Source organism: Dreissena polymorpha, chromosome 10, assembly GCF_020536995.1.
Source record: "Dreissena polymorpha isolate Duluth1 chromosome 10, UMN_Dpol_1.0, whole genome shotgun sequence".
In the NCBI taxonomy this organism is placed as follows: Eukaryota; Metazoa; Mollusca; class Bivalvia; order Myida; family Dreissenidae; genus Dreissena; species Dreissena polymorpha.
Genome location: NC_068364.1, coordinates 6,466,691 through 6,480,449, shown reverse-complemented (window position 1 = coordinate 6,480,449; position 13,759 = coordinate 6,466,691). Strand labels below are relative to the sequence as shown.

At 35.4% G+C, this 13,759-nt stretch overlaps 1 protein-coding gene across 1 annotated transcript; it reads left to right on the top strand.

Moving 5' to 3' along the window:
- Positions 1-326: 326 nt before the first annotated feature.
- LOC127848497 (transmembrane protease serine 9-like) lies at positions 327-9,077 on the top strand. Its single transcript, XM_052380989.1, has 5 exons — positions 327-510; positions 6,514-6,647; positions 7,805-7,933; positions 8,206-8,351; positions 8,626-9,077. The coding sequence occupies exons 1-5, from the start codon at positions 371-373 to the stop codon at positions 8,761-8,763; spliced, it is 687 nt and encodes a 228-aa protein (XP_052236949.1). The 5' UTR covers positions 327-370; the 3' UTR covers positions 8,764-9,077.
- Positions 9,078-13,759: the final 4,682 nt, after the last annotated feature.

Sequence of the window (13,759 nt, the reverse complement as noted above, 5' to 3'; positions counted from 1 at the left end):
GCAACGTGCGTAGTTGGTGTGCAATCCATTCCGAGCTTTAAGGACTAGACCCACCCAAAGATCAAAGGTAAAATATGGCCATACAACAGCTTGCTTGCCCATTCTATACATAGATGATCACCTCTATACTTAGACGCATCACGCACCTCCATTTGGAGGCATTTATGACTACGACACAAAGAAGTCCGCGGATGAATGAATAATTTGCTTTATAAGTAAACTTTCATGTTATGATTTAAAAGTTAAGTATAATTTTGTTCAGTCTTACAGTCTTATGTTAGTATCAATTAAAATTTTCGTAAGTTTTCAACAATTTCGCTCTTTATTCATTTTTTTAAAACTGTACTTTCACTTTCGGTTGTATAACAACATGTATCCTGTATTGACGAAAGTTTGCAATGAAATAGCGTTTTCAAAACCGCTTAAAAAGTTTCAGAAGGTGTATCTGATGCATGTTATGAATAGACACAATGTCATAGCTATATTGCCGACTAGTATGGGAACAATTTGGTATTTCAAGTGGCTCCATTTGCATTGCAAGAGAAGTTCAAATTGACTTGTTCAGTTTGTTAAATTTTGACACATTAATTATATATTTTTTTATAAGTGCCTGATAGATTTTTTTCTTTAAATAATTGAGATCAATGAAAATTTTAGTAAACGCACAGCATTGATGTTCTATGATAGTCATTTTTTAGTGGAATAGTATGTTACAATAAAACAATTATAACTGTATTAATGAATTTAGATTAGGTGTAATCTTTAAATGGGGTAGTATTTCATTATATTAGCACATTATATAGTTGAAAAATAAATAACACTTTAATGACTTACTATAGTAAAATAAAGTAGCATAGAATATGTTGCAGGTCATAAAATGTAAAACTGAAATTGAAGAAGCTTTACAAATATTTTACACTGACAACACTGCTGGTTTTCCAAAAAAAAATCCTTCCTATCTACCTGCCCTAGTTTTTTGGGGCAAATTTAACTATTATTAATATCATTGAGTTAAATTATTAAAATATCAATATGTTTTGATTACATTAGCTTATTATATTATTAATAATAAATACTTTGCAAGGAAAGTCCAATTCTGTTTTAATTAGTCTTAATTAGGTACTAGTAAAATTGAAAATATTAGTGACATCCAAAACTTGGCTTATATGTGTATGAATGCATATTTTCTTTGACAGTTACATAGTACCCTATTTAATTGGATTAAAAACAACAAATAACTATAGTTCTACAACCCAGCCCAAGTTGACTCAAACTGAATTAATTCATCAATTGATCCTTTTTAATTATATTAAAAACAACATGTGTAAGATTTTGAGAATATTTCCCATGTATTCCTCTAGTATTCCTCTAGTACACCAACATGCACGTCTTACTAATGATTTACATGCAGTCCTTAAACAGTTTAACAAAAATAATGAATGATTAATCCAAAGAAAACAACAAACAAGCTGCTTCATATAAAAAGTTAATTACATAAGATTACATAAGCAAAATAATCATTTTGATAATAAATCAAGATTATACTTCAACCAAACCATTATAAATTTATTGTGGGGTGGGGGGGGGGGGGGTAATGTAAGCACTAAAACTAAAATGGGGGAAATGTCTGGGGAGGGAACATCTTAGGGGGGGGGGCGTCCGGAATTCCTACTAAGGACGACAGTGTTGTTAATGTGTCTTTAGAAGAAATAACTGAAGGAAAGTACTCATTGGTGTATGCCCATTTAGAAGCATTTCTGAGCATATCAATTGGAACAGCAATATTGAGTGCATTTGAAAGAGATATAACTGTTTCATGCATTGCTTTTGATGAAGCCCACAAGTCATGGTCCTTTAATGGTAGCTTTCCTATTAGGAAATTTTATACGTATTTTTTACTCTACAATCTAGCTCTTTTGTCAGAAAATGAGCAGTTTTATTATCCAACAGGTTTTGTGTTTGAACCTCACAAATTTTATAATACCAAAGTCCCATCATATAATCATCATCACAATCAGCAGCAGCATTATCATATTCATCATCGTTAGCAGCAGCATCATTGTGTTGTATTATCAGAATTCAATACAAATACAAACACAACCATTACAACTCTTACTACTACTACTACTACTAATTAATTAATTATCTATTACTACAACAAGAACAACAACTATGACTACTACTACTGATCTTACTTCTACTACTACTAGTCTACTACTACTACTACTACTACTACTACTACTACTACTACTACTACTTCTACTACTACTACTACTACAGTCTACTACTTCTACTACTACTAATACTACTACTACTACTACAACCACCACCACAACCACTACTACTACTACTACTTGGTACACCAGAACTTGTTGTCCATGGAGACGATAATGAGAACTCCCAGAGTATTGATCGAACCCACGCCCAGCGGACATCATTCTGTACACCATAGCGACCATGAATTAATATTTGACGCCATGTACAACATAATTCACCTTATTACAAAAAACATGGAATTCACAAAATGAATGAAAATGCTTTAAAATAAATGCAAATTTGAAACAAAACAACCTAAGCAATACATAATAAGAAACACTACATTATTGAAACACTGATACCATGAACATTTTAGGGTGTAAAACCTTATGTACATGAACCAGACCTTTTATGTACTACCGGTACTCTGAAACTTCACGTACCACCTACATAAAATATAGGTGTTATTGTCCATTCATTCATAGCAGTCCTAATGAATTAAGGTCATTCTCTAAACATGATTAAAATCTAAAGAAGGAAATAATTTGATTTTTTTACAGTTTGAACATTAAGGTCATTCTCTCTTCTCTTCAAAGTATCACAGTTCACTTATACAATATAATACAAACATTTTAAACTTTATAATCCTTAGTCAGGATAAGATAAGAGAAAAATGAATTTTTATAATTTACATCAATTTCAGGTAAGACTAATAAATCATTTATTAAGTACTACATGTACTTGGGCTAATAAATTTAACTAAGACACTCAGTGACACTTAGACAATCTGACAAAATATAACATATATGGCCAATATAGATCTATAAGTCTAAATTAATAAATACTATCACACAAAATACATTTCATCAATAACACACATTCATATTAAATTAGTTATCTCTTTATATTATAAATATGTTACATAAAGTGTCAGATAGTGGTACATAAAGTGTCAGTACATAAACGGACTGGTACGTAATGTGTGACGTTCAACATTTTAAAAATCAGTTAACTATATATGGACTTGATTGTTTTGCATATACGCAATCAAAGCATATTTATTAAAAAATTAAAACACACTGTTCATGGCTGTATCTTTTTATTTATACATGCATCAACTATTCTGGTTATTAATACATTTTTAAAATTATATATAAACAAGAGCACCACATTATGGGTGCCAAGCTAGGCTGCGGTGCAGTTTTGAATAAATGAAATTTATTAAAAGAATTTTTAGAGGTTAGTGACCTTTGACCGAGTGACCCCAAAATGGCTGTGGTGTGTAGAAATCATCAAGGTGCATATACATGTGAGGTTTCAATGTTATAGTTTGAAGCACTTTGATTTTAGAGCCGATGAAAAGGTTTTAGCAAGACGCGGACGTCTGACGACGAGCTGTCTATGACAATACCTAGGTTTTCCCCGAAAACAGCCGAGCTTAAATTGAGCGCTATTAGTCTAAATTTTTGACGCTCTTAAATATTAAGCTACTTTTTATATGGGTAATATTTAGAGCAAAGAATTTAGCCCATATAAAAAGTATCTCTAAATTCTTTGCGCGTCTTATAAATAAGACTAGAGCGCCATATAAATTAAATGGAAAACATACAACATTTTGTCAAGAAAAATAAAGCTGTAAAAATCTCACCTGCTCGTCTTTGATGTTGCAATTAGCACATTCAGCATTTTCAGTATCTACTAAATAAATATATGCAAGTGCCAAATGTCCAAGATACCATGACGTCCTCCTCAAAATGTTAGATCCTTTGAACTCCATTTATTTTATACCTGATTAATCCTCTCACACATGAGGCCTACATGTAAGATTCCTTGTAATGTTCACAGCGTTAATTTTAAATCGTTTACGTTCTCAAATTTCAGCAGGTATTTAATTATAAATATTTATTTATGATTTTGATTTATTTACTATTTCGAAGATACAGTCTTGCAACGTGTTTAGTTAGTCTAAGTTACGTGTTTAGTGATTCTTACAAACAATAGACTGACATGAAAAGTGGCTTTTTTTGAAGCACAAACTGCATCCATGTATATATTACAGCTGGCCCGGTTTGATGGGGCCTGTTTTTGATAATAATTAATTACCATTTTTCACTTCCGTGTTTATTATGTTTACCAACGCCATGATGGAAAAAAGTCCGTTTCCCACAATGCTTAGCGCGCATTCACACAGGTCAGTAAGACCGGTGTGACACAATGCTTGCTTGCCAGGTTATAATCAGATTGAGTGCAGCGTGTCAATCGTAACACTTGTTTCTCTTGCTGACATGTCAAGGCAGAAACGTAGATCAAATCTACGTCTCTGGTCAAGGTCACATTAACAGATTAAATATCAACTATGAGAACAAACGAACTTGTTCAAACTTAAACTTCATCATATATCTTGTAGTTTAGAAATAGCTTAACATACATAACAACCATTTTAAGACCGCTTGCTGCACACACTTCTTCTATTCTTAGCCCTAAGTTCAACGTTACGTTTAATAGAAAATATCAAAATATAAATCTCTGTAAAAACACATGTATGATTGCATAGAGTGTTTTGACACAACCTTTGCATGTGCCCGATACAATGATTGTGTAGGGTATTTTATTTAATCGCGTCACATATTTTTTCTTAATTTAAACTCGCGATAGATCTACGTGAAACCATAATAGCAAAACGAAGGCAACAGAACAGACGTGTGATGTTCTCTTGTTACGTGATACGCTATCAAAACTAATAATCTAGAAATGCCAATGCTGGTAAAGGATTGCTTTTCAGTTAGTTACTACAATGAAAGTAAGCACAACAATAATGTCAGAGCTTTGAATGTTTATTGGCGTCGCACCGGAGTGCGGCGACTAGTATGTAATACGTTTTTTTTCGCTTATAAGAGGAGAAGTTATTTTACGGATCAATGTATATATTTTTGCTGTCACAATATCTTGCATAGTGGTGATTTATTGTGTAAATTAGTGTAAATAAGTACTGCATTTGAGCCTATTACATTTACTACAACATTTATTGCCAATAATGCAAAGCTAATTGTTTTAATTAATAACTGATCACAGGGACTGGGCAATAATAAAAGATCACAGGGACTGGGTAAATACGCGAACCGGTGAAACTTTCTGGTTTTGTATAAAAACAAAACTTCTTTGTTCCACTATCCGAGCAACCACCTAGTTACTAATAAAGGCGCTATAGAGCGCGAAGCGCGACACGTATTATTAATTGTAATAATGAGTCTTGATAAAGGAAGCAGCCACTTATCAATGAGGAGCACCATCGCAGCACCCCAGTCTCATTACTATCAAGTCCTCCTACAGGTTTTTTTTAAGAACCACATATAGAAGGCCGCATGCCTGACCCGTATCTTGCTAGTGGTGTGGACCCTTTGGTATGGACCTTTAACCCCGCTCACTATCCAGCGTTTAAACTTCCGGGTTTACATTTAAACCGACTATTAATAGCTTATTAATATCTTACTTACAAGGGGATTTTTCAAGCGGTTCCGTAGTGTAGTGGTTACACGCTCGCTTCACATGTGAGAGGCCCAAGGTTCGAGCCCCATTAGAATCAAATTATTTTATTTGTGTTCTATGTTAACTTTTTGTTTTTATGTATACATTTTAGTTTAAATAAATATGCTGTTTTATTGTAACCATTTTTTGTTTTTATTATGCCCATGAAATATATGTGTGAGAGGGTGGGGGGGATTCGTTAACACATTACAACTTTTACAGTGTTTTCATATCAATGAGTACTCAACCCCTATCGTAAATGAGCAACGTAAGAATAAGTTCAGAATCATCTCCCCTTAAAGTTGAGAAAAATATGAAATTACGCTTACAAAATGAGGCAGATTTTTTTAAACCTACACAGTTCTGTTCCATTAATGAAAACTGCACACGGATGCCAGTAAAAAAAGGAAACCAATGTAAATAAAATGAACTATAAAATATTTGGGGGTTACAACACAAAATCATAGATAATGGTTATTTGGGGGTTATAACACAACATAATAGATAATGGTTATTTGGGGGTTATAACACAAAATCATAGATAATGGTTATACCAGTATCTTTTTCTATTTTGTTTAAAATAATCGGCCAATATATTAATATTTACAGTAGAAAAAAATCGTTCCATGTAACTTCATTGATTGCTTTTTACACTGAAATTCCCGAGGCCCTTTGATGCTTTGCATCAATCGTTAGTTTGTATGTGAGTGTAATACATGCGCATATCCGCAGTGATCCTGAGAGAGTCGACATGTCGGACAAAAACAACTGGCGCGCGGTGCTCGGGGAACACATGCAGGGTCGAGAGGACGGCACGGAGCAGAAGCTCACATTGGACAGGATAGTCACACATCCCAAGTTTACGCGTAAGTGGCTGCTCCGTTAGTTAACTCCTTAATTACTAGTCATGAATATAATAGAGCTCCATTAACATTCCAGCGCCAAACAAACATGCATATGTCCAATGAAATACATTTTCCCCGATCCTTTCCACGCTGTCACAAGATTGCATGTTTGCGTTTCAGTCTATCCCAAACCTGGCCATTTATCACAACTTACACGTATCTACTCATTTGTATCTCATCCTTTCACTTGCAAAGGTCTGTCCAATTGTGTCAGACTCATGAAGGTGTCGTGCACTTGAATGTGCTAATTCCAATATATCGCACACTTGAATGTGGCCATTAGTATGATCCACGCGGCAGCACATGTCAACGCAAGTGGATCAACGCGTGTCAGTCCACTCCTGTGCAGTGCACCACACGCTGGTTGGTGTCTACTGCGATATATCTGTCTTATGCCAGTGTCCATTCCAATGCACCAGTGCAAGTGCCCACTGCAATGTATTGCACACGTGTAAGTGTCATATCCAATTAACTAAACTCATTTCAGTGTCCACCGGGCAAATGTTTTGACGCTGACACCCGTGCGATGCACTAGGGAAGTCAATGACAAGCGTGTGATATATTGGAGTTGACACTGACATGCATGGGATCTATTGAGATTTACACCTTTGTTCCAAACGCTTGTCAATACCAACGCTATTGTATGATACACTTTTTGTTCCAAAGTCGCTTGTCAATGTAAACACCATTGTATGGCACGCCAGTCAGTGTCCACACCAGTGTTAATGTCATTGTAACACACGCTCTTTATTGGTTGTGAATTGCATTTTGTTCTTCATTAACAAAGTTTATCGGGTAAGCTCTAAATCCAAAACAAGTAAAATCCCAAAACGATTTCCATAGCGCTCCGCGCTTCATATAGTATCGATTCACTAGATTAACGTCGCTTTACTAAAGACACTACCAATGTATTTCACAATTTTAAGTGTAAACTCCTTGCATCATACGTTTGTCAGTGTCAACTCCAATTTCTCAGACGTGTGCACTTGACACCTGTAGAAAACATTTGAAGGTCTCAATAGCAGTATGTCATTCGTGCGCACGTGTCAACTCCAATATATCAGACGTTTGCACGAGTCAGTTCCAATGCAAAACACGTTTACATATGCTTATTTTAGTGGAGCCTACGATGCTGTTTGATATCGCCCTGGTAAAGTTGAGCAGGCCCGCTCACATGTCCGAGTATGTGAACACCGCGCCCGATCACAGCCACTGCGTCACTGCGGGCTGGGGAGACTTAGTGGAAGGTAGGCTCATGTTCTTATATGACTAAATAACGAGCATGCACTATAATACATAACATTTAAGGTTCAGAGAGTATTAACTGTTTTCCCAAAGTAAGAAAAATAACTTTCTCTTGTTAAGTGCTGCTTCCCAGTTGCAATCCAATTATGAGCAAATCTGTTTATCTGTGTTTGTCATTCATATTCTTTTGATTGAATACAATGCTTCGTATACAGCAGGAATACACAAGAATCAGAATAGTTGCGCAAATCTACCATCAGGACGTGTTTTTCAGGGGGTGTGGGCTCGGAAATACCGCACCATGCTAGCGTGCAGATTGTTTCCACTTCTGTCTGCGCTGACCTGTACAATTCACTTCCCACTGTCGCCATTGCTGACTCTGTTATTTGCGCCAGCACTAAGGGAAGAGACTCCTGTCAGGTAGGATTGAATATCCCACATTTGTAGTTACGCGGGCATAATTAACACAGATTAACAATACGTTTTGTTTAAATTAGATGTGTTTCATTTTCGCTTGATAGAATGTGATTAATAACTGATCGGTCATCTTAAATCATAACTTATTTTGCTCGTTTAAGAAAAACGTCAGATTCGCTTAAACAAATCCTGAACTCGTGTGTAGATCTGTGTATTGAATAACTACGTACAAGGTAGTACTTTATGTCATTATATGCCACCTTACATTCTTTCCCAGGGCGACTCGGGCGGTCCACTGGCGTGCTTCCATGATGGCCACTGGACTCAGGTTGGCGTGTCTTCTGGAGGCTATGGTTGCGCCAGACCGCAGTACCCCGGCTTCTACACGCGCGTAACCACTACTACGAATGGATAGAGACTGTCATCGAGGCCAACTGAGCAACCAAAACTACGGGAAAGAGTGTAACCACGTTGCGTGTAAAACTTCAAATGGACACTGCACAACTATCGGTGCGCCGGGAAGATGCCGCTCGAAATGTTGGGCAGCTACATCTCTACTGTATATCCATAGCTTATATTTATACTTTTCCGGGTATCTTCTCAACTTGATACATTATTAAAATATCAGATGGAACCTTTTCATTTTTTATACACATACATACGGACAAGAAAAAACCACATACTTTAAGCAACTACACTGAAGGCTACAGTTACACTGGCCATCTGTATTCTCCCGGTACGTAACGTTCAAATAAAATGGAAGTTGAAACAAATGGGCATCTTTGCGAAAACTAAACTCCTTGTCCGCTAATATTAATATAGATTTTATTCAAATATAGTGTTCAATTGCGTTTTATGTATTCAAGACAGCATACCTTTAATGGGCTGTGAGATGCCATATTGGTATTCTCGCGGTAGGTAGGTCAGCAGACTGTATGTCGCTAAATCACAGTTTATATATAATATCTTCAAAGCAGCTTCACTTCTTAAACAGTAACAGGTATTAATAGAAAAACTGGAGGATTCTGCGTTGTACTGGCGCCATGTAAGGTTGATGTAAATGGCCTTGGTGATGTCATTTGAAACAGTCGAATGATAAGGGTAGACAGCGAACTCATTTTTTCACATGTTTTGTCCATAGACTTTGAGTTGTTTGAGATCTTCTTGGCCGGCAGCCTTTTCAGAATGTCAGTTTTGTCGGACATCAGACTTCCAATAACTTGGTGGTGTATATTTCTGTTTGGGTATGTGAACAACATGCCCAATTGTTCTGTTCGCGAGGAAGCCTTTGCAATGCTCGTTGTCAGTTCTTAACCGGAACTTTAAATTTTACTGACTGACTGCATGTATAACATCTGTGTCTTCTTCTTAAGTTTCATCCATGTAAATAGTTGAGGAGGGGGGGGGGGGCCGTCTGTTTTTCAAAACTCCTGTTACGGTCAAGTGGATAGATGCCAGATTTTCGAAAGGCTGATATAATATTTTCAGGTGTAAAAGATTTTGCATTTGGCAACTTAAAATCTGGTTAAACAAACCTCTGGGTTACTATGCATATATGTATGACATTCATGTGATTTATATTTCAGACTCATCTTGACACTTTACTTTAAAGGGACCATTTCACGTTTTGGCAAATTGACAAAATTGAAAAAAAGTTGTTTCAGATTCGCAAATTTTCGTTTTAGTTATGATATTTGTGAGGAAACAGTAAAACTGAACATTTACCATGCTCTAATATATCCATTATATGCATCTTTTGACGATTTAAAAACCTGAAAATTATAAAGCGTTGCAAAGCGAAACGATTGAATAATTTGGAGAGTTCTTGGAGAGTTCTGTTGTTGTCGTTTAATTTTGTGAAACTACGAAGATTGCTTATATAAAGTATAAATACGTCCGTCATACATACTTGGCAGAATGGCCGACGGTCTAATTTGTTTTTACTCCAGGACTCCAGGGGTCACTGGTTCGAGCCCTGCTGAGGTTTATTTTTTTATTTTTATAAATTTTATTCTTGATTTTTTACTGGAGCTTCTTAGAACCAATGTTTACATTTATCAATATAAAGCATTTAATGACAAACTTCAAAATATGCCAAAATCTGTGAAAAGGCCCCTTTAATAATTATGGCATTCTTGACATCTGCTGTATATGTAGCTTGTTGCATCTTGTTAAAAGATTCGTAAACATGTATATGTCGCGTGACTTCATGCATCGACATTAACACGACGGCATATTTGCATGGTTTGCGAAAAAACGCCTAGCCTGGAATTAGGTGTATCCCAGAACACAGGTAGGGGAAAAACCATCGATGCTACATCGCTGTCGTCATGCATATTGGCCTACGTCAGCATGTCAATGAACACGCTATCTGCATCACATTTCACACTCCTAACAACGATCGTTTTGATATTTTTTATGACAAAAGTATATAACTATAACTATGCAAAACATCGTAGGGCCATGACATGGCAAGACCATTTAATACCAACTAATAACTAATAATTCACTAGTGTGCGACAATTGGTTGCTCGCCCAAGCGATCATGCGACGTGGTGTGTTCATGATCCAAGACAGGTGCTTTATAACGCTATGAATGATGTTGCAACCGCCATATAGAAGCTGAATCTCTTCGGACTGCAGTATTTCGTCTTCAATAATCAAAACGCTGAAGGCACTAAAGTTGTTCGCTATTGCATAATGTAAGACGCAACTCAGTTTTCAAAATTACTTGCAAGTTTGAAATAAACACACGCCACTTAAACTTATAAAGAGTGTCATAACGCACGGGTCGAGATTTGTTTGCACTTTTTATCATCCTATTTATTTTATAGAGAAAACTTAGACAAAAAAACAACAACATGGTCCTTTTTGGACGTTATGAAAGCAACGAAAGTATTATGAAAATGGTAATGGGAACTGAATATTAAGACAATTTGCAATCACCTATCATATTCAATGAATGTTATTGAAATATCGAATACCTATCTCACTAACAATACAATTTCATGATGAAAATTCCCTGTACAAAACTTTTGATTTTTGACACCATATACAAATTCAAAATATACAATAAGATCATTGAGGAAAATAAAAAGAATAAACTGCGAGCATTACTTTTTACTCACGAATTAGGTAGTCATAAAGACAGCCCTGTTGACCCTTACTTTGTTTTTCATGCATTTCTTGTTACCCTAGCAGTTCACACGGTGCCAACCACTCTGACCTAAACATAGGTATTGAGCACTAATGCGCTTTTTCGGCATAGCTGTTTTACCCAGCTTTTCACCTTAAATGACTTTTACATAACGCCAGCAGACAAGCGTGTATAATTTCGAATATTTCATAGGCTGATTCAAAATAAAACCTCTGAACTTTGGCTACATCACCGTGTCTGTGCACAGCGCAAAGGATGTAGCACTGTTCAGTGTAAGGAATTCCGGACTACTCTCTGTATGTTCAAACGACACAAAATGTGGCCCAGTTACAATTACGCGTTAAATCCCATCTCGCAGAATTTAATGATAATAATGATAATGATGATTATGATGATGATGATTATGTTGATGATAATGGTGGTGATAATGCCGATGATGATAATGCTGATGATAATAATGTAATGCTGTAAATGATAATGTTGGTGATGATAATGCTGATAATAATTATGATGATACTTATGATAATGATAATAATGATAATGATGATGATAATGCTGATTATGATAATGTTGATGATTTTAATAATGAAAATGACGATGATAATGATAATGATTATAATGATGCTGATGATACTGATAATGATGAGGATAATTATATGGATTGTGATGCTTGATAGTCCGGCTTTATACGACGACAAACAGCATTTAATTATTCGAAAACCTGGCGAATATCTGGTGAAGAGCTGTTCATTGTAATTTGAAAACTGTTTTGTAACAGTTACATCGAATGCTGAACCAGCTCATCAACCTAGCGCGTCATTTTATTTTAATTTATAGTATAAGTGTTTTTTCTGTACTTTTTGATGAAAACAATAGCGACGAAAAATTATGTTATAAAGGATATTTGTATATTTCAGTGCAAGATCGTTTGTTATTTCACGAGTGATCATAGAAAATATATGTTCGTGAACATATTATTTTTCCATGATCACGAGTGAAAAAACAAACGATCTTACACTGACATGAACACATTTTCTGTTTCTTTTATGCCCCTTTTTCAAGAAAATAATTAACAACTGTTCCCCTTTCGCTGAAAAGTTACTCTTTCTCTCGTGGCGAGCCTCAATTCTTGTTATTGCGCTGACGTCAGAAACGGGGCAGTACCTTAGCGACGGCGAAAACAATGTCCTAGATATTGTCGATTAACTATGCTTATTGAGCTACATCTGCTGACATTTCGCCAATTGCATTCCTATTTGGAAGTTGATAATTAATTAAATGTGTTTTAATTGATGTTTAAAATGTTTTTTACTATTATGAAGGGTTAGATTGCACTTCGAAAGCCCGATATGACCAGAAAATAAAATTTGACTAAATGAATGTCCGTACAAAATGCATGCTGGATGTTCTGAAAAATGACCCGACCAAATGGCCGATGTTCGAGTACGGTGAAATTCATAACTTTCTCATTGAGACACCAGGTGCATGAATGTTGTCGTTCTTTTTAGGGTTCATTTATCTTCGTAGATTATATGTCAATTTATAATAATAACCTGAAGCTGTAAAATAAGTAGGGAATTCTGGTGCACGACTTAGTTGTGTTATAAAAATCACAATCAAGCATTATTTACTTTATACTGATCTCATTTATAGTATTTCTTTTATTTTGGTGCATTATCCGTTTACATTGTGGTTTCATGCCATTCATTATGACCCATAATTGGTTTAATAAACGTGAATTACTTTAATTACTAATCGCTTTTACTTTTTTGAATAAATCAAATTGAAACCAATAAATAGATCTAATTAATATTTCAATTAAAAAAAAATGTCAACCTGTAAGTTAGCAGTTACTCAAATGGAATTTCACACCACCTGCATATGTGACAGCTGAAAGATATACACAGTCCTAATGATTGTAAATTGACTTAAATGTCATGCAAGAGAGCTGTATGTAGGAAATCAATACTAAAACTGCAGTACTCAGCCCTGTTCGATATCACTTCTTCAGGCTCTTGTTCCTGACATGTGTTTTATAAACTAGTTCATTGTTATGAGTATGAGTGACAAATATCTAACATTTTAAACACACTAATCTATATTAATATTTTTTTTAAAACATTATTTTCCCCCGTTGCTGTCAAACGTAATTTCTTGTGTTTTTTATGATTTCGTTCGTTTATTGCCATAACATCAAATCTTCATACGGAATGACGTAGTTTTAAAAAACCGATACACGCCAAATTACGTTACT

What these genes read in the sequence shown, in the direction of transcription:
- LOC127848497 (XM_052380989.1), top strand. Translation starts at nt 371, where the DNA reads ATGTATCCTGTATTGACGAAAGTTTGCAATGAAATAGCGTTTTCAAAA. An exon ending in ACTAGTATGGGAACAATTTG is followed by an intron (nt 511 to 6,513) that starts GTATTTCAAGTG and finishes GCATATCCGCAG; the next exon opens with TGATCCTGAGAGAGTCGACA. An exon ending in CACACATCCCAAGTTTACGC is followed by an intron (nt 6,648 to 7,804) that starts GTAAGTGGCTGC and finishes TGCTTATTTTAG; the next exon opens with TGGAGCCTACGATGCTGTTT.